The following is a 20,379-nucleotide window of genomic DNA, read 5'->3' as shown; positions in this document are numbered from 1 at the left end:
TTGTCATTTATAAAATGGTCCTAATAATCCAAGGGTCATAAATGAAATAATACTTTAAATTGCTTTGAGTTGTTGGGGAAAAAGATGCTACATAAATTCATGATAAGAGTATCATTTGTAATATAATACCCAGTCATTTTGCACGCTAACACTAGAAGCACATTAATGACTAAAGAAGACACATGTTCCTGTAGTTATATTAGACATTTTCTAGGTGTCATCAAGAGATAGAACATAAAATATGTCAGCCACTGTCAAGCCAGATTAGATTTGATTCTATGTAGGAGAAGCATTACAGCAAAATTCATGCGACCAGTCTCCCAAGCTCTGTGGGAAGGTTCTCAAGGAGTGTTATAATATTTAGGACCTGGGAATATTTATTTGGCCCAGTTCTCATCTTCACACCCTAGCATCTTGACAGCTGCTTGGGCAATACCTTCTCAGACACACAGGTGTCAAAGCAGAAGCCCCACTTCCTAGGAGGCACTTAAATATATGCTTAGACAGAGGGGAGAGTTACTGACAAGCAGAGGGAGAGACCACTGCATTGGGGCCACAGGAGGAGTGATCGGAGAAGAAAAATACATCAGGTATATTCTGCCAGGCATTCAGTATAAAAGAAGGAAAGAATCTAATACAAATTAAGTATCTACTAAGTGCCAAACAATGGTACTTCATATATATTTACTTTCCTAAGCCTCAAGATGAACCCATAAGGTTGTATTAGTATTCCATTTAAAAATGAATGATACAGAATTGTTTCATGGAAATTTAACTGGCTTCCATTCGTTCATTCAATCAGTGCTTTGGAAGCATGTTCTATGTGCTTAGTATCAATCTGAAGTGTGGGGAATTAGGCCAAGCTCTGGGTATACAATGGTGACCCGTCCCTGCCCTTCTGGAACTTGTAGCAGCTGAGATAGACATTAAATACACAGTTATGTCCATTAACCATACACTTAAAACTGTGACAAGTGTTACAAAAGGAATTACGGTAGGACCTTATGGAATGACCAAAGATGACTTCCTAGGAAGTAATATTTGAGCTAAAAGATGATTAGCAGCTGCCAGGAAAATGAAGAGGAAAGAGATTCTAGGCACAAAACACCACAACATTTCAAAGGTTCTGCAGCAGAAAAGAACCTGGCATATGGGCCAAGTGAAAGGTTGTTGGTGTGAAGAGCAGCAGCCTCTTTCCTCAAGACACTTCTGCAGGGACTTTGCTGTTATAAATATACAAACCTAGGATGCACAACCTAGACCAGAAGATGCATGCTAAGCTGGAGGAGAGCAGGACACAGTATGCTGGACACATCAGCCACAGTCAGAGCACAGTGGGCATTGCTCGTGTCCCAAGGATAGGGTGCTTACCCGGTAAGTAGTGGGAAGCCACTAAAGGGATTTAGCAGGAGAGTGACAGAATCAGATCTGTATTTGAGTAAGATCATCCTTTCTGATTGCTGTGAACTTCCTGGTAAAATGGTTTGTAAATATTCTTAAGTAAATTCTGTCTCTTTAAAAGCCAGGGATACATCAGAAAGACAAGCCACCTAGTCAAATTATTTTGCCCTCTGTAGCAACAGATACCTTTTTGGATAGCCTTGTACTCAAAATGTGGTCCAGGGGTCAGCAGCAGTAGGAGCGGCGTCACATGGGAGCTTGTGAGAAATGCAGAGTCTCAGGCCCCATCCCAAGACCTACTGAATCAGAATCTGCAGGTTGTTTTTTTTTTTTTTTTAAGATTTTATTTATTTATTTGACAGAGAGAGAGAGAGAGAGAGCACAAGTAGGGGGAGCTGCAGGCAGAGGGAGAAGCAGGCTCCCCGCTGAGCAGGGAGCCCAGTTGCAGGCTCCATCCCAGGATCCTGGGATCATGAGCTGAAGGCAGATGCTTAACCAACTGAGCCACCCGGGGAACCCCAGAATCTGCAGTCTTAAGCTCCCCAGGTGACGTGTTTGCATGTTAAAGTCAAGAAGCTTTGCTTTACATAACACCCTACAAGCACCCCACACTCAAGGAGACTCAGCAGACCCTAGGTGGTAACTGTTTCTGGGACTGTAAGAGTTCTATGGAGCCCATCGATATTCTAAGCTAGTCAGTCCATTGTCATTCTAGGACAGGATCCTTGGTTTGAAAAGACTGGGACATAAACACACAAATAAGGTTCTACTGTTCCTAATACAAGTAGGGAACAAATCCAGTGAAGAAAAAAAAGATTGAACAAGTCAGAGTGCAGATGTCATCACTAGCAAAAGCAGCTTAGGACATCAATGTTAGGTACACTAAGGGTACCAAGAGGGAGCATATTTTTACTTTTGGTCATCTCCTTCAAGACAGTTACAAAAGAACACTTTGGTCATACTTACCAAGTAAAACAAAACACACACACATACACACACATAGTATATAACAAAACACCAAGTTTCTGCCATAACAACCCTCTCATTATCCAAAAAATCAGGAAAATATTAACTGTAAAATAAGAGAGTTTGAATGGATTCATTCATTTTAAGTCAACCATCCCTCTTCAGTGGTAGCAGCTCTTTTTCTAGAATTTTGTGTAGGTCTGCTTCTTGATTATCTTCAAGCACTTTGTTACAAAGTTGAAAAGTACAAACAGTACTATCAAAATTATGGACTATACAGCTTCCTGACAACTCCCATGAATTGTGCAACTCTACAGTTTGGGAAACTTCCTCTGGTTCTGCCTAGATGCCGTGTGGTGTGGTGGTGGGGGAACACAGCCTCTGGAAGCCAGCTGTCTGGATCAAATCCTGCTTTGCCAATCACATGTCGCTTGGATATGTGACTTAATTTCTCTGTGTCTCAGTTTCTTCACCTCTAAAATGGAGATGAAAATTGTTCCTACCACACAGAGTTGTTATGAGGATTCAGTGAATAAACACATTTAAAGCACTCAGAAACGATGTCTGGAACATATTAAATATTATGTATTTGCTTGCTTCTTGTTGTTATATTACAAGTGAAAATCACCAGAAGCCAAGAAGTTTCACTGGGAATCATTCTTGGGGCAACAGGCAAAGGAAAGAATGTTAGTCACACTTCATTCAAGTGTCACTAACAGGAAAAGGCCACCTGCTAACAAATGGGGAATTGCCAAATATTTGTTCCTTTGGTGCCGCAAGTAAGAAACTGCTTTGGCCATGTGGTCTTAGTGAAGTAATTACCCAAGCCATCACCCTAGGTTTTTAAAGTCAATATCCAAAATAGTATCTTAAAACTTTAAAATCTTCTGTAAACCTCTGTAATTGACAGTTTTTTCCCTCAAATTTAAGATGGCCTTTCTTAAAACTAAAACCAACAAACATTACCTTCTAATGCCAACTGAACTGTACCCAAAGAATGTCAGAAACCACCCCCACGTGAAATCAGTTTATTTTCATCAAGTTTTAGCAATGTAATCACTCCCTCAAAATGCTACATATTTTTATATAGGAGGAATTATTATCCATAGCAAAAACATGATTTCACTTCTTAGAAGTTTGCAGCCTATGAAGCATATATTATAAATTAAAATTTTACCATTCCTTTATTAAATTTTGCTATTTTCCACCCTCAGTGAGGTTGCATCTCATACAACAAGACAATCATTTCCATATATGATCTGCTGATTTAAAAAAAAATAAGGAGAAATTCTGATAAATCATTTTCATAGAGCAAAACCAAAAGTTATAGACATAAAAGAGATAAACTGCATGTGTTCTAACCTTTATAATATATGATTGTTTATCAAAAAATTTTGTACCTAACAGAATTTAATAATTGCTCATTAGACAAGGAGAACTTTGTTTTTTAAAATATTTATAATGAAAATACGTACTAAAAATCTATTTTTTTTTCCTGAGCCAATTTAACAGAGTTAAGTTTTATCAATGAGACCAAAAAGACCCTATTTATAAAGGAAAACTCTCCCAAAAAACTTGATAGTTATGTTGCTTGAAACATCTAATTCAGCATATCTTATTTCAAAATTTTCCTTTTCTAAATTACCAAATGGTTCTGAAATTAGAAGTCTCTGAGACTTCTAATCAAATGAAATGAAAAGCTCCACAAAAAATATTACAATTTGTTTTTTATTAGGTTCAGTTAGCCAGCATATAGTACATCATAAGACAAATTTATTTTTTATACATAACAATTTCCATCTTAGTCTAGTTAATAAGATTCCTTAAGTATATTGTTTCTAACTTAAAGTGACAAGACTTCCACTGGAGCTTAATAAGTCAATCAACTGATTAGTAAATTCTGTCACTTCATTCTTACGGACTACGTATTTGCAGTCGCTAACAAAATTCCCTACAAGACAATACCAGAACAGCTATGTAACCCTAATGGTCAAACACCTAATGGCCTTTGAAAAATTATAGATATTTGAGCAGGTTGGGCAAATACCCTTCCGCACTCCGTAAGAACCACCACTGTAGGTAACACAATATAGGTAACCTTTGATTACTAAAGTTTCTCAAAAACCACATTATGTTATACATACTAGAAGGTGGATGTAATATTTTGGGTAAGTAAATGTGGAATACATTTGTAAGAAAACATGGTTAGATATTCATAACTACAATTGCTATGTGTAGTGGCTATTATCAGCATAGTCGAAAGGTTTGGACGCAATTGATTTTCCAGGCTGCTCTACATAACTCCATCAATAGGAGACCATCTCTCTGCTGCGATCATGCCCTTGAGTTTTACTGATATTAGAGTAACTCTGCAGCCATGTCAGATACCATCCATGTTAGCCCCTTGCCTGAAAGCCCAGATTATGAAGTTTAAGGGAAGCTTAGTATTTGCTATGCTAACTGATCATTGATTGTCCAATCACTAGACTTTTTCTATAAAGCACTGCACTAGCTTGAAGAGGAATATAAAAATTTGGGATTGGCCTAATTACCTAACTAGAGAGGCCTGTTAAATACATGTGAATTGGGATGTTATGGTTGATTCAACCTGAGAGTGGGCAGATTATAGTTCTTCCAGATACCTCTAGCCACCCCATGATTTAATTTGTATGAGTATTTGTATAGGAAGGGCAGGGGACAGAAAGCTCTGGCTGGGTTCAGAATCTAGGTTTAACCACCATTTATCAGCTCTGTGTCCCTAGGCAAGTGAGATTATCTTAAACTCTAATGTTATTATTTTTAACAGGAGAAAAACAATAATAAATACTTTATTAGGTTATAAGAATCAATTGTGGGGGTGCCTAGGTGGCTCAGTCGGTTGAGCATCCTACTCTTGATTTCGGCTCAGGTCATGATCTCAGGGCTGTGAGATCGAGCCCCGGGAGGGACTCCACACTGTGCGTGGAGCCTGCATGAGAGTCTCTCTCTCCCTCGGCCCCTCCTCCCCCTGCTTGTGTGCACAGGTGCACGCATGCATGTTCTCTCAAAATTAATAAATTTTTTTAAAAAAGAAAAAAAAAGAATCAAATGTGAAGTGCTTAGCACAGCACCTGACACCTAATAAGCAAACAATAAAAGTTGGCTACTTAAGGAAGTAGTTTCCCTAGTGCCAGTTTTTCTCTTTAGGAGAGTGGCCTTACAGTCTGAAGTTAAAGAAAATGCTTTCAGGTCAACTTTGTGAGATTTGAGGCCCAAACACTACTGTGTGGGGCTAAAGGAATAAAGTCAGATTGAGGGCTTGGGAGAGGAGTCATCTCTGAACTTCTGCTTGGAACACAGCGAGACGAGGAGTTGTAGTGACCTTTGGTGCCACAAGATTGTATGAATTTGAGAGCACCTGGGAAGAAGCAATATCCTCACAAGGGGCTCAGCTGGTGACACGAGAGGAGAATATGAGGCACTGGTTGTGAGCAGATCTGAGAAACCAAAGATTTCCAGAAATGATGGAAGCCATCGGGACAGGGGAATGTTATGAGCGTCATTTGTATACTGACAGGCTGATAAGGGCCTGGTGACATTTGCCTCATTTATATGCAAATATAATAATAGTATAAGGCAGCATATAATAAGGGCAAATAAGCAGCCAAGGTAATGAACACTGTGAAGTTCAGGGGAGGAAGAGATCAGTGTGAACTAGAGCATTCAAAGACCTGGAACATCAACCAGTCCTTGGATACTGGTGGAAACTGGGTTGTCTACGGAGGGTCTTTCAAGTAGGAAAAATGGCTGAGCCAAGGTATGGAAGGGAACACATGCACAGGACGTTGGAGACAATGGCTGAAATGAGTGTGCATGTGTGTGTGTGTGTCTATGTGTGCGCATGCAAGCAAATGGGGGGGGGTAGGTAAGAAAACTAGTTGAGGGTCACATTTGAATGGCAGAAGGATGGGAATTTGGTCCTGCAGTGGACAGAGAGCTAGAAAAAAAAAAAAGATTGTGAGGCGGGAAACCTACAGTGAAGCTAGTGATTGATAAAGTTAATCTGGCCTCCCATGTGGTATAGAAAAGGAGAAATGTGTAGGGGTGTGTGAAAATGGTTAGAAAACTCTTCATAGATATATCAGGAGAGCAGTGGAATATAATTAGATTGGTATAACTTTAACTTACCGTTTTCTAAAATAGCACTTACAGGGAAAAAAAGAAAGTCTAATTAAGAGAAGTGTGGTCTTCTATTACTCTTCAGTTTCCATTCATACTTTTCCCATGATTACTTCTCCATGCCCCAGTGGATATGGCTGTAAGCCACAGCTTGCTTGTTTATAAATTAAGTAAGCCCTCTTCATGATCCACTGAAATTTCTAGTGTAGTTCTAATGGAATCTCTCTCTCATAGATCTGGTTGAGACTTCCATTTTGGACATATAACTATGTTTGTATAATTTCCTTAGGCATTTCAAACCCCAGGTATTAATATATTTCTAGGTAATGATAGTTATGATGGACTAGCACCACATAGAACATATTATTTTTCCTCATTCGGAGGTCCTGAAAAAGAATCTTTTCAGTAGGTGTATAAACTGATTCAGTATTTTGTTTGTTGCTAACCCCACTGATGGTTGATACGATGCAGTTGGCTTACATCCCTCTGCCAATGTTCAAGTAGGAAAAAAAAAATTTCATTCAATGTGAGCAATGACTAGGTTTTTTGAGGACATTCACATAACTACAAATACTTACTTGAGCTCTTCAGCAAGATTCTCAGTAAAAGACCATCGTCATGCAGTAGGGTTTCCAGAAGCAGGTTCCAATTACAACCTGGCTGGGATAAGAGCAGTTTCAATTGACCCTCGGCTGTCAGTCGTCCAGATGATGGAGCCCTTTCAAAATGTAAGATAAAGATAGAGTAATGAAGTTAATTTATCTATGAAATTAATAGCCTTAAAGTACAGATGTAATGCTAACTCCTTTAAATGTCAATTCCTCCCAGATTACTCTGAAAATGCTTTCATGCTTGCTTACTTTAGGGTTGCTCTGGGAAGGAATTACATTTAATCTCAACTAGCTAAAAGCAAATTAACGTTTGGTAGCCTGCCAAATTTAAAACTGATACAAAATAACCATGCCTATATTTCACAAGACTATGTATGGTTTTATTTCATGGAGCAAATTAAAATTATTTACGCATTTATTTTAAATGCATTTATTTGTTCATTCACTAAATACATGAGTGCCTACTATGTACTATTAACTCTTTTCATTATTCATGGGAAGAAAGTTACAGTGGGTTTTGACAACTTTGTAATTTGCCATGTACTGTGATTGCTGATAAAACTAAAGGAATTCAAAGCTTCTGTCAAGGGTCAACCATAATCTAATTATTTAATACATAAAGCCTTAAATCAACATGCAATTATCAGAACCACTCTCACAGTCACACCGCTACCTACTTGGGTAATCATTTCATCAAAGAGAAATAATTCCAAGGCAAATAAGCTTCTACTTAGGAAATGATCATCAGTGTTGAGTAGAAAATCAAAATCAGGTCTCCACATTACTACGTTAATTTACCAATGAATTGGCAAGAGATAAGGAAGTAAAAGTAGAAACTGAAAACTGATAACATTATTCACTTTTTCCTTTTAAGATCTCAAAGTTTAGATTGGCTAAAGATCACAACATCCGAAATGGGCTTACAACCACCACAACAGAAAAGGCAGGAAATGATGGAACTCAATCTGGTTGCGACCATAAGGGTTGTGGGAATAGGGTGGCGGTGGGAAGGAATGATGTGACTCAACTGGAAAGGTGTGAATGAGAACACCATATGCTTAGGAGAGGAAAGAAGCAGAACAAAGGGTATCGCTGAGAGAGATGATTTGCAGCAAAATTTCCAGATGACATTTACTGAGTGGTGAACCATCCAGTTACCAGCATAGTCTAGCCAGTGGGTTTTCAAAGTTTGGGCCCTAGACCAGCAGCATCAGCATCACTTGAGAACTTGTTAAAAATGCAAATTCCCAGGCCTCATCCCAGAAATCTGTGTGTGTGTGTGTGTGTGTGTGTGTGTGTGTGTGTTTCAGAAATAAAGCCCCCTCTAGGAGAATCTCATGCCCATTCAGGTGTGAGAACCACCGTTATGGGCAGTGCTTTCTGGAGCATGGGCAGTAGGGACAGACCTAGTTGGTATCATTTCTCCTCCCACTATGCCTTTGTGCCCAGACAGGCCCACCTTGGCTGCCACCCATGCAATGAACTCCCCACAACCCTTTACTTATCTTAATCCTATCCATCCTTCAAACTGCAGCAAAAATATCACTTTCTCTCTGTAGTCTTCACTAAAAATTTCTCTGCATAGGAGTCTCTCTCACTCTGAATTAAAGCACTTTCGGCAATTATACAAATTTTAGCACTTTATTATTTCATCAATTAAAGCTTTATCTGTCCACTCAGAGTCAGGCCTTGTCAGGATGCTTGTTTTATATCCCAAAGCTCCTCCTGGTAAACTAAGCACATTTAAGGGCTCTGTAAATGTTAGCTGATTGACTCATATAATCACAGATGGGTAGGGAAACTCTTTAAGAAAAAAAAAGAGGATACTTTGTCAAAAGGCTGATTTAAGCAAAAGTGAGAGGATCTGAAGATATAAAATGAAATTTCAAAGCACCTCCCCTTGGTTTGGCTTGGCTTGGCATTTGGTACATCTCACAACATTATGATGCTCGAAACCCTTCAGCCTCACGTGAACTTTGGACCAACTCAAACTTCCCAAGTGAGACTCTGACAGCATAACTGAAAACAGAGAAACTCCTGGCTAATCGGTGGGTCAGTGTGAGTGAGGCCAACCCCTGCCCTGGGTGGGTGGTGAAAAGAGAAGCAACGAGTTAAACTTAACTCTCATGGCAGAGGAATCAAGTCCGTCGGTTGAAGAGTTCTGAATGACTTTGGGCGCTCCCAGATTGGTCTGGCTCTTGCAGAAGTTCCAAACACAGTACCACACGAAGACTCCAATAGGTGAGCCCTTTGGACTGAAACACTGAGGCAGATCTGCACAACGGCTGTCCCTAATCCCATCCTAAACCCCACGTGCTGACTTCTAGAAACTTGCTTGGGGTTCAATAGATGAAAAGCAGCTAGTTGGTAGTAAGTTATATATTAAAAGCAACTTAACTTTTAAACATTTCCTACCTATATATTTTGCTTGAGTTGAGTGCTGATTTAGGGGTACATTTAGTAAACTGAAAAATCCAGGTTGGTGGGGTGTAGAAAAGAAGGGAGAGGGTTGTTGAGAGACAATCTGAAGAAGGAGACAGGAACCAGATCATGGGGGCCTCATTAGCCAAAGTGGGGATTTGGGGCCAGTTGAAGAGTTTAAGGGAGACGAGTTTCCTGATCTGGCTACAGTGTGGAGAGTGGATTGGAGGGGGTGAGTGTATTTGCTCAGCCCTTTAGACATGTAATAAAACAAAATAAACTGAAGGTCATTTCATACTACTGCATCTGAATACCTGGTTATAAATAAAACCTCTCATTTACCAGATGGGAAGCTGTTTGTTGAAACGTACCTCAATTCTTGGATCTTTCAACTTATCACAGATTTTGAAATGTACAGTAGAATGACTCACTATGAGGAAAAATAAAATATTACAAACATTCCTCAATCACTAAGCCCCGAGTAATAAATGCATTGAGGAGTCTGTGTCAGGCATATGGAGAAGCATATGTTCCCTCATCCTTTGAGCTGGTGGAGCTGTGAAAGTGAGATTAGCCTCACAAAAAAATGACAGAAAGGGAAATTTTATACATATATATATTTTATATATATGTTTCAAATATGTACATGTTGAATTCCACTATAATACAAAAAAGAGAACAAAAATTTATAAATCCACTGGAACTCATAAAGCTTGTATAGGGAAACAGAATGAATTTATGGCTGGGTTTTATTAGGCTTATACTCTAATAAGTGCTACATTTCTGGGGCATGAATTAGCCTAAAGAATTTTTCAAGTCCTGGGAGTAAGGAGTGATATAATAATAGAGCTCAATCATTACTGGTTATGAAACTAACAAATTATTTTTATAGAATCGTCATGCAAAATCTGAGCTGTATTTGGGTGTGTTTACTTTATGGAAACTCATCAGGTAGTTCACTTGTAATTACTGCAATTTTTTAGTATGAAATCATACTGCAGTAGAAAGTTAAAAAAAAAAAAAAAAAATCTTAGCTCTATCAGTATACACCGGCCTGACTTCCAATAATGGCTATGCATGAGGCGCAGGGCAAGAGAAGAATCTGTAATAGGTTCAGGCTGCACGACCATGGGATTTACTGATCCCACCGTATTTGTTTCATGCAGATGCTGTCAGACTAGAAAAACACTGGAATGGACTCTAAAATGTACAGCTTGGGGATAATACCCAACAATGTTTAGGAACTGTTCTTCAGGATTTGATATTTACTTTGAACCAATAGCCATTACATAGTACTATGTCCCTAACAGATACACTACACAAGGCTTGGTGTCAAGAGTGAAAGTACCAAGGGGCCCCTCTCACCAGCGCTCCTGATGATCCACTTGGGGAATGTGTGTTTTCTATTCCCATAACTCCCCATAGGTCGTGTAGGAGTAGAGGTCCTGGTTTCCATGGTGGGGTGAGTTGGGAGTATGCACACCTCTACCAGGGTACCATCAAGAATTCCACTAAACTTGTAATGTTACACCTGCCATCTGGTCATTTGTGGATTCCAATGCCAGCAGTCTAGCAGGCAAAGAAAGAAGTTACTATACTGGCAAGAGTAATGAACCCTAATTACCATTGAGGAATTGGAGTTGCTACTGCATAAGGGGAGCAGGGAAGAGTATGTCTGTGACTCAAGGGATTCACCAGGGCATCTCTTGATGCCATCATGAATGTTAATAACCACAAACAGGCTAGAGAAGTAACAACATTCTGATAAGGGAAGGTAGTCAGGGGTTCAACTCCTCAAGGACAAACGTCTCAGTGACTCAACTGGGCAAGCAACATAAATCAGCAGATGTGATGGTCAAGGGTGAGGAGAAGTTGGAATAAGTGGTAGAGGGATGTAATGATGATTATCACTTGCAGACTCAGGAATAATTGCAGTAGGGGATACTCTAGCTTGTCCCACAAACTCTATTGCAATAATACTTTTTTTAAAGAGACGTTTTGACCAGGCATCACCTTGAAGAAGCAATGACAAGACTCAGAGAACTTAACATGGGTAATGAGGGGATTTCAATAGTGTCAGGGGTACACCGAAGCAGTTGCTGTCCATGTCCCCACATCCTCTTGCCCTCAACACTCAGTTGACGTGGCTTGCATTTCTCTGCCTTTCTGGCCAGACAAGTCAGAAGTACCAGTGAATGCACAGCCCCGGAGCAGCCTTAAACCAATGAATGATGGAAGTTGCCATGTAAATACCTCAGCATCCTTGCTCCCTTGGTGGGATAACTCTCATATACATGCCTCCCACACAGGCTCCAAGAATTTCCCTGGAAGGTTTAAGTTCTGGTTATTCCCTCAGTAGTTGGCTTCATTACATGAACCTTGATTCGCTGTCTTTCTTTGTTTCACATACCCACTCCCCTTCCATTGTTCCCTCCACTTAGAAAATAAACTACTGTCACTTAAATCTTTGTCTCAGGGTCTGCTTCTTGGGGAGATCTAAAATAAGACATGCATACAGACACTTCATATTCATCTCAATCTTTGTTTCAGGAATACTGAGAAACTAGTCAATGGTCATTTAGCTAATAAATATGGCTACTGGACTTTGAATCCAGGTCTTTCTGACCTTAAAACCCATGTTTATTCCTCTACTCCATGTTGCTTTCCATTCAACCTGGTTGATATTTGCTAGGTAAGTTGTATTTTCCAGCACTGAGTATGTTTGGCTCTGTTCAACCTCCTGATTGAGGATACCATCTTTTTGACCCAAAATCAAGTTTGTGGTCTAAGGCTGATTCCCAAATTGGAGCCATGTTATTCAAGGGATCTAGGGACTGATTTCAACCAGATGGTTCCTGTCATGGATTACAGAGCCAAATTTATACCAGAGACCGTAAGTTACATGATTCAGAGAACAAAGGCAAGGGCACGACTAAAGAGAAACTTAGAGTAAAAGCCTTAAAGTGAGAAGACGAAAGCAGAGGAGAAGCCCCACGTTGCTGTACTACTCTGGGCTTTCCAAAACTGATCCTTCATAATCTTCCTAGGAAAATTAGTAAATACAAATATTTAAAGCAATTTTGTCATCTTTCTCTAGGAAAATAACTTTAAAACTTTTGAGGGGGGGAAGCAACCCCAAATATTTTTCTGCATCACATTAACCAAGAGTGTGCAGATTATATGTAGTTATAGCACTAAAAATGTTTGCACATGTTTTATCTTGATAATGGGTATAAGCCAACTGTCTATGATCTATATAATTAAAGGTGATTAAATAAACAGAAATCAGACAAGGTTCACCTGTACACTTGCATACAGGATTTGCCTTGATTTTTAATATCTCTGTCCACCAGGGTAGATTGATATTCTTAAAGGATCTCTTTTTTTTTTTTTTTTAGAGTTGGTTGTATCTACACTTTCTGGTGTACAACTTAGAGGATAGGTGTTCAAACTATGGGGAGCAGTGTTATTTCCTAATTTTAGCAAAATTAAACTTTTTACATGGGATGACCTCATTTCCCCCAAATCACCCAAAGATATTGGTACCCAAACTCATAGCACCAGCTCCACACTTTAATGTTACACAGGTCAGCATATCCTATTTCTAAAAATATATAAAATCTAATTTCAATTTTTAAAATAATATTACGTATCAACCATCACTTTTGGACTCCCCCAGAAGTGCTAATCTAGCACCTGAGTCACTGAGGCACTGGACTCAGTGATCATCCAGCCATTCCTTTTGAGGAGCAGGAGTTAGCTCTCTGCAGCCTTTAACTATTATTGGTCCCTGTCTACCAGATAATAAATACCTGTTACAGAGAGATCAAGAAAGGTCTCCCCTGGCATCATGTTTCAGATAAGTGAGACTCAATGGGAAAGTGGTTCAATATTCTATCCACTTTATCACACTTATGGGAAGTCCTTTAAATATGTCTGGGTAACTGATAAAATCTGCCACTTTCTGAAACATATAGCTCTTTACTAACACAGCAGTACTGAATGACTGTTTAGTGAGTACTTATGTGATGAGGCACTTTAGCTCATTTAATTAATCCTCAAGAAGGGGGGGAAATCAGAGGGGGAGATGAACCATGAGAGACTATGGACTCTGAGAAACAAACTGAGGGTTCTAGAGGGGATAGGGGTGGGAGAATGGGTTAGCCTGGTGATGGGTATTAAGGAGGGCACGTATTGAATGGAGCACTGGGTGTTATATGCAAACAATGAATCATGGAACACTACATCAAAAACTAATGATGTAATGTATAGTGATTAACATAACATAATAAAAAAAAAAAAAACTTAATCCTCATGACTCCGGTAGGAGAGTATCTCAAAAGTTAAGGAAGGAAGATGTTTCAAGATGGAAGAAGTAAAGAATAGTACGGCAAACTGTGTGCAAGTAGATCGGTAAGATTGTATTGTATATTTGTTTCAACTTTTTCACCAAAATATAAACTATTTCATAAACAGGGAAACAGAAGCTCATGTAGAGTAATTAACTTTCCAAGATCGCAAAACTACACAAGCCTACAAATCATGGTCTGTCTAATGTGGAAACCCATAGTTTTCTGTTATCTCATTGCTGGCTCCAATATTACATTCTTTTTTATATAATACCTTTAAACCATAATAGAAAAGGGACAATATGAATAAATATCTAGTTATATCAAGTACCTAGCTCATCTGACATTTTAACTTCTTTTAATAACTGATCCACAGACATGTGACTTTCTAAAAATCTTTTTTTTTAAAAGATTTTATTTATTTATTTTAGAGGGAGAGATAGAGAGCGAGTGAGCAAGCAGGGGGAGGGGCAGAGGGGCAGGAAGAGGGAGAGAATCTCAAGCAGACTCCATGCTGAGCATGGAGCCAGACGTTGGGGCTTAATCTCACCACCCTGAGATCATGACCTCAGCTGAAACCAAGAGTCGGATGCTTAACCAACTGAGTCACCCAGGCGCCCCTCTAAAAATCTTCTAAATGATCCAGCTGCTTGTCCACCCACACTCTGGAACAACCACTTAAGAACTTTGGTGTTACAAGGCTCTCATTTCTTCTCCCCTGACTGTTGCCTCTGTGTCAAAGCTTAGCACCTCATCAGAGTACAAGATCGCTAAGCTCTTCTCCTCAGTCCTGTAGAACAGCCTGTCAGCAGCAGCGGAGAGACCAAAACCTTTTTCATCCTCCTCCCCAGAGGTTTTATCCTAAGGATACCAGAAGCCCCCTCCTCAACAAGACCATGCTTCCTCTGCCTGAGCTTTACCATTCAGATCAAATGTTTGAAAAGAGCTAAATGGGGCGCCTGGGTGGCTCAGTTGGTTAAGCAACTGCCTTCGGCTCAGGTCATGATCCCAGGGTCCTGGGATCGAGTCCCACATCGGGCTCCCGGCTCAGCGGGGAGCCTGCTTCTCCCTCTGACCCTCTCCCCTCTCATGCTGTTTCTCTCCCGCTCACTCTCTAATAAATAAATAAATTAATTAATAAAAAAAAAAGAGCTAAATGTACCATTTAACATAGCAATATCTGAAACAATATTACAATAGCACGTGTTCCTTCATCCACTCATTCATTCAACTACTATTTTTTTGACTGACTTCTATGTGCTAGGCCATGAATACACAGCAGTGAGCAAAAACAGTCACTGTTATTACAGAATTTAGTGGAGAATACATATATAGTTTAAATGACCATACAAATAAAGATTAAATTACAACCATAAAAACTCACTGAAGGAAAAGCAAAAGATGCTATTAGAAGATGCGGTAAGAAGTGAACTGATAAAAAGCTTCTCTACAGAAGTCACACTGGAGCTGAGACATGAGGAGAAGCTGGCATTATTAACTAGGTGAAAGAGAATGAAAACATTTCAGGGAAAGGGAAAAAGCATGTGCAAAAATCCTGTGGCAGAAAGGAGCATGGCACAGCAAGGAACTATAAAGAGGCTGTGTATGCAGAGCAGAATCACAAGATAGTGTGGTATCAGAACAGGTTGCAGAGGTCTTAGGTCTTATAGGATGCTCAACGTTTTGTTTGTATTTCAGGACAAAGGAGAATTCACGGAAGGCTTTTAAGCCATAAATGTGAAATGATAAAATTTAGTTTTGAAAATAGATTTGGGCTTGAGAAATTTCTGGTTGCATTTCAGAAAACATTGGGAATGGGAGCCAACATACATACGGGAAGAAAACTAAGAGGTCATTACAGCACTAGAGGAGAAAGATGATTATTTGGACTAAGGTGAAGGCGGTGCAATGGATAGCAAATTGTAGGGGTTAAAGTTAATGAGATTTAGCAATGGACTGGATATGGTAGGCGAGAAAGAGGGAGATGTTCGGGCTGCCTCCTGTGTCTCTGGCTTGTACAACTGCATGGAGGTGCCATTAGCCAAACTAGGGAATAACAGAAGAGGATCAGTTTGGAGGGGAATATCCTAAGTCCTTTTGGTCATGCTGAGTTTGAGGTGTCTTTGTGATCTCCAGGTGTAAACCTCAGGAAGGCATTCATGTATGGTTGGCAACCACGGATATATGGGTCTGTAGTCCCAGGAGAGGTAAAAATTAGAGATTCTAATTTGGGGACACATAGGGAGTACATAAAGCCATAGGCATGTTTCACTTCACCTGTAAAAGTTCTGTGATAGAACACTAAATGCGTTCAATATTTAATGGCCAGGTCTAAGGAGATGAACCGGCAAAGGAGACAGAGAAACAGCAACAGAACAGGAAGAAGATTGGGACAATATGTCAGGAGGGAATCGGGAGTGTGTCTCAAGATGGAGGAAGTGGACAATGGTATTATATGCTGTTGTCAAGAAGGTCACTAAGATTGTATTGCTTAACAATATGGAACTGTTTGAGGAAAGGGGCTTTGTCTCCAACTTCATTGCCTACCTCTTTCCTCACTACTAACACCTAGCACAGTGCCTTGCTTAGAGAAAAAAAAAAATTTAAATGCATTTATAGAAAAAATGAATAAACATCTCTTGGTGAACTAGATAAAAGGAAAGACTCACATAGCATATATAATGTAAAGGTAGCTTAATATATTTAGGGAGGGAAAATGTATATATCTAAAACAGGATTACATTGAGTAAAACTAAATAGAAACAAAAGCAGAGTAGAAAGAAATATCTACAGCTCAGAATGGACTGGCCACGAATCAAAACATCATGTTGTCATCATAAAAGAAAATGAGCAGTGTAAAATAAATGGGCTATTTACTCACACTGATTATGCTACTTGGTTTCAGTGTGCAGTTATGACCTACTTAGCAAAGGAAGACCGGAAAAATATTACAAAATATTTAAAGAACCACAAGAAGATGAAAGTTTGGAAAATAATAAAAAAACATTATAATGCAACAGTATAATTGACTAAGATAGTATTCTTCCTTGAACATTTATATGAAAGCACAGTATGGTGTCATAGTATTAACCTTGAGATTAATATATCCTCCACATGCCTTCGTTTAATCTAGTATGAAACTGATTACCCTTTCTAAATCAACTCACATTGTTAGCCTATACCAATGCTGGGGATAATGAATACAGTACATTTTACTTACTGCTTTGAAAATACATTTATTTTCCCTAAAGCAAACTCTTCTAAACTCTATTCCAGGGGTTCTAGAAGAACATGAAAAATTCTATTTTTACCAATTTATATACTTCATAGGCTTTTGCTAGTAATCCTACAGACAAATTTATGGGTCATACAACTGTGTATACTGTAACTCTTAAGTCTTAATTTCATGTCTTCTTCCTTGCTCTGTTTCTTCCTTGTCATCTACTTTTAATTCATTACCATAATATATTTAATACTTGTTAAAGGCCACATTAAATCCTTTCTAAAACAATGCATAGGTGCAAATAAATACGCAAGTAGGTGAATAAATTACTAAGATCCTTCATAATATTAGATATTTCAGTCATCTCTCCTCTCAACCTCACCTTTTCCAAAAAAGAAAAGCTTTATATATTTTTAGTTTGTCATTATCCAACCCATGTATTTCTCTGAACAGTTCATTTTAGTTGCTAAAGTGAAGAATGGAGTTTTGAAGGATAATTTAAGGGTGACAAACACACAGAAATGGCAGATATATGTGAGGAAAATGGATGGAGAGGTGGAGATTTTTAAGGTCACATGATAGTGGACCAGGAATTCACACTGCAATGTTTCACAAATGCAAATCAATACCTTAAGTTATCTGAAATTACTTTTATTACTACCCTGGGTTCCTCTGACTCTACCACTGTTCTGAGAGTGTTAGATCTTAAGTCACATGGATCATGTCTTTCTTAGCATATTCTATGGACCTGTCAGAGAATAATTATCAGAAAGTACTGCCCTCAGAGTAGGGGAGCTCATCCTGTGCCTTGCATGAGAATTTAGAAAAGCAAAGAAGAGAACCAAAGGTTTTCTGGGAGAGAAAACTTCATAAATAAAGGTCTGATGCTGAGAATAAACAATAATAAAAGTGAAATGTATGGAGTAACTGTGTCTTAAGAGATAAGAAAGGAGACTAACAACTGGAGTAGAGAAGGCTGTTGAGTACTCCAGGTAATAAGCCAACCAGTGTGGGCCACACAGAAGCTACAACAGATTCTTGAGCATAAGAGTGATATAATGAAAACAGTATTTGAAACACGTGACAAATGGACTAGGGTTGTTGTAATAGGCTGGAGAGAAAGGATGGTTCTAAGAGAACTGTCAAGAAAGAATCAACTGAACATGATAAGACAGTAGGGATAGGCAAAGCAGAGCTCAATGTAGAAACTATCATCAAGATTCTACCCTGGAAGGGGCGCCTGGGTGGCTCAGTTGGTTAAGATTCTACCCTGGAAGTCTCTAAGAATGATGACACTCCTAATACAAAGGACACTATGCATGGGGGACAAGGGAAGAGCGGAAGGAAAGATCAGTTGAGGACATCAGAGTGGATTTCCAGTAATAACAGTAGGTCGTTCGAAAATATGAGCAGCTGGACATACAATGTGGGGGTAAAGGTAAGTGCTCAGAATTGGAGATGCAAAGCTAGAAATATCTGTCTCGAGATTAGAGGATAAGCCACGTGAATAAAAGAGCAATAAAAATGGGGTTTCTTTTTGCTTTTAAAAAACTTTTATCTTAATACAGGTGGCCCCGACTTAACGATGGTTCTACTTATGATTTTTCAGCTTTATGATGGTGTGAAAGTGATATGCATTCAGTAGAAACTGCACCTCAAATTTTGAGATTTTAACCTTTTCCCAGGCTACAATATGCTGTCCGATACTCTCACGATGCCAGGTGGAGGCAGCGAGCCGCAGCTCCGGCAGCCCTGCGATCACGAGGATAAACAACCCAAACCCTTACAACCACTCTGTACCCATACAGCCATTGTTATTCACTTTCAGTACAGTAATCAAGATATTACACGAGATATGCAGCACTTAATTATAAAGTAAGTTTTGTGTTACATGGTTTTGCCCAACTGTAGGCTAATGTGAGTGTTTGGAGTATGTTTAAGGTAAGTGAGGCTAATAAGCTATGTATGGTAGGTTAGGTGCTTTAAATGCATTTTCGACTTAACAATATTTCAACTTATGATGATTTTATCAGGACGCAACCCCATTGCAAGTCCAGAAAGATCTGTAAAATTAAATTGTTTTCATTATATGAAATTCAGAAAATATGGAAATTGATACATAAAAAAATTAAAATTGCTTGCAATCCTTCCATACAAAGATAAAAACAATAAGCTCCCCAGCATATATATCCTCTCAATTTTGTTTTTCTAGACATACTTTTTTAATGCTCTATGTAAAGCAGTATAGCGTAGTTCAACACTTTCAATTGTGTCCCACTTTCCAAAAACTGTTCATCCCCTAGGAAACAGGGGTCTCATATCCAGCAAGCTTGAGGAATCCATATACCAGATCCCTCCCTTGGAGATATACACTATAGATTAGTACGTAAGTACTAATACATTAGCACATAAAAAGAGACTTTACATAATAAATAACTGATCATCCTAGATTTTTTATGCACACCTGTTAATATCACTCTGAACATCTGCTCTCCCCTTGACAGGTGAAGGTGTAGTTGTCAAGGGCGAGAACTTTGGAAGCACACAAGCCTAGCTTCAGAGTCTGCCTCCCAGCATAGTCCTCTTCAGAAAGTTGCCACCTACACATCACTTTACTCTCGATGAAAGAAGCACAGGAATAGGTGCCCCACAGACTGGTGAGATATTTAAAAGAGAATGTACATTAAGCACCTGGAATGTGTAGTACACAGTTATCACTGGAAAAACTGGGCTGGTTTTGATGATGTCATAATGACTAACTGCAGCTTCCCTTTAACTATAAATCGTAACTATTTGTCATTTAAAAATTTTCAAAATCAACCCTTTTAATGACTCCACAGTAATGTATCATATGACTATCCCAAAATTGATTTGTCTAATGCTATACTATGGGACATTTATTTCCATTTTTTTCTTTCACAAATAATGTTTCAATGGATAGCCTTCCATACAAAGCTTCATCAGCTGCTCTGATGAATTCCTTAGGATCAATTCCTAGAAATGAAATTTCTGGATAAAGAGGAATAAATAGTTTTAAGGTTTTTGTTTTTTGTTTTTTTTACTTTTTTTTTTTAATTTTTTTTATTTAAATTTTTTATTGTTATGTTAATCCCCATACATTACATCATTAGTTTTAGATATAGTGTTCCATGATTCATTGTTTGTGCATAACACCCAGTGCTCCATGCAGTACGTGCCCTCCTCAATACCCATCACCAGGCTAACCCATCCTCCCAACCCCCTCCCCAGT

The 20,379-nt window shown here is 38.9% G+C and overlaps 1 protein-coding gene across 7 annotated transcripts in view; it reads right to left on the bottom strand.

Annotated features, from left to right (window-relative positions):
• Window positions 1-20,379, bottom strand: part of KIAA0825 (KIAA0825 ortholog) — a 396,162-nt gene that overhangs the window by 234,020 nt on the left and 141,763 nt on the right. For all 7 annotated transcript variants that reach the window (XM_032403994.1, XM_032403995.1, XM_032403993.1 and 4 more), the window contains one exon: window positions 7,104-7,243. In XM_032403994.1, the coding sequence (XP_032259885.1) occupies window positions 7,104-7,243 (140 nt within the window). The remainder of the gene's footprint in view (window positions 1-7,103; window positions 7,244-20,379) is intronic.

The sequence above is a fragment of the Phoca vitulina genome, unplaced genomic scaffold (assembly GCF_004348235.1).
Source record: "Phoca vitulina isolate PV1807 unplaced genomic scaffold, GSC_HSeal_1.0 scaffold6, whole genome shotgun sequence".
In the NCBI taxonomy this organism is placed as follows: Eukaryota; Metazoa; Chordata; class Mammalia; order Carnivora; family Phocidae; genus Phoca; species Phoca vitulina.
Note: the sequence above shows the minus strand (reverse complement) of the source record. Positions and strands in the feature narration are given on the sequence as shown.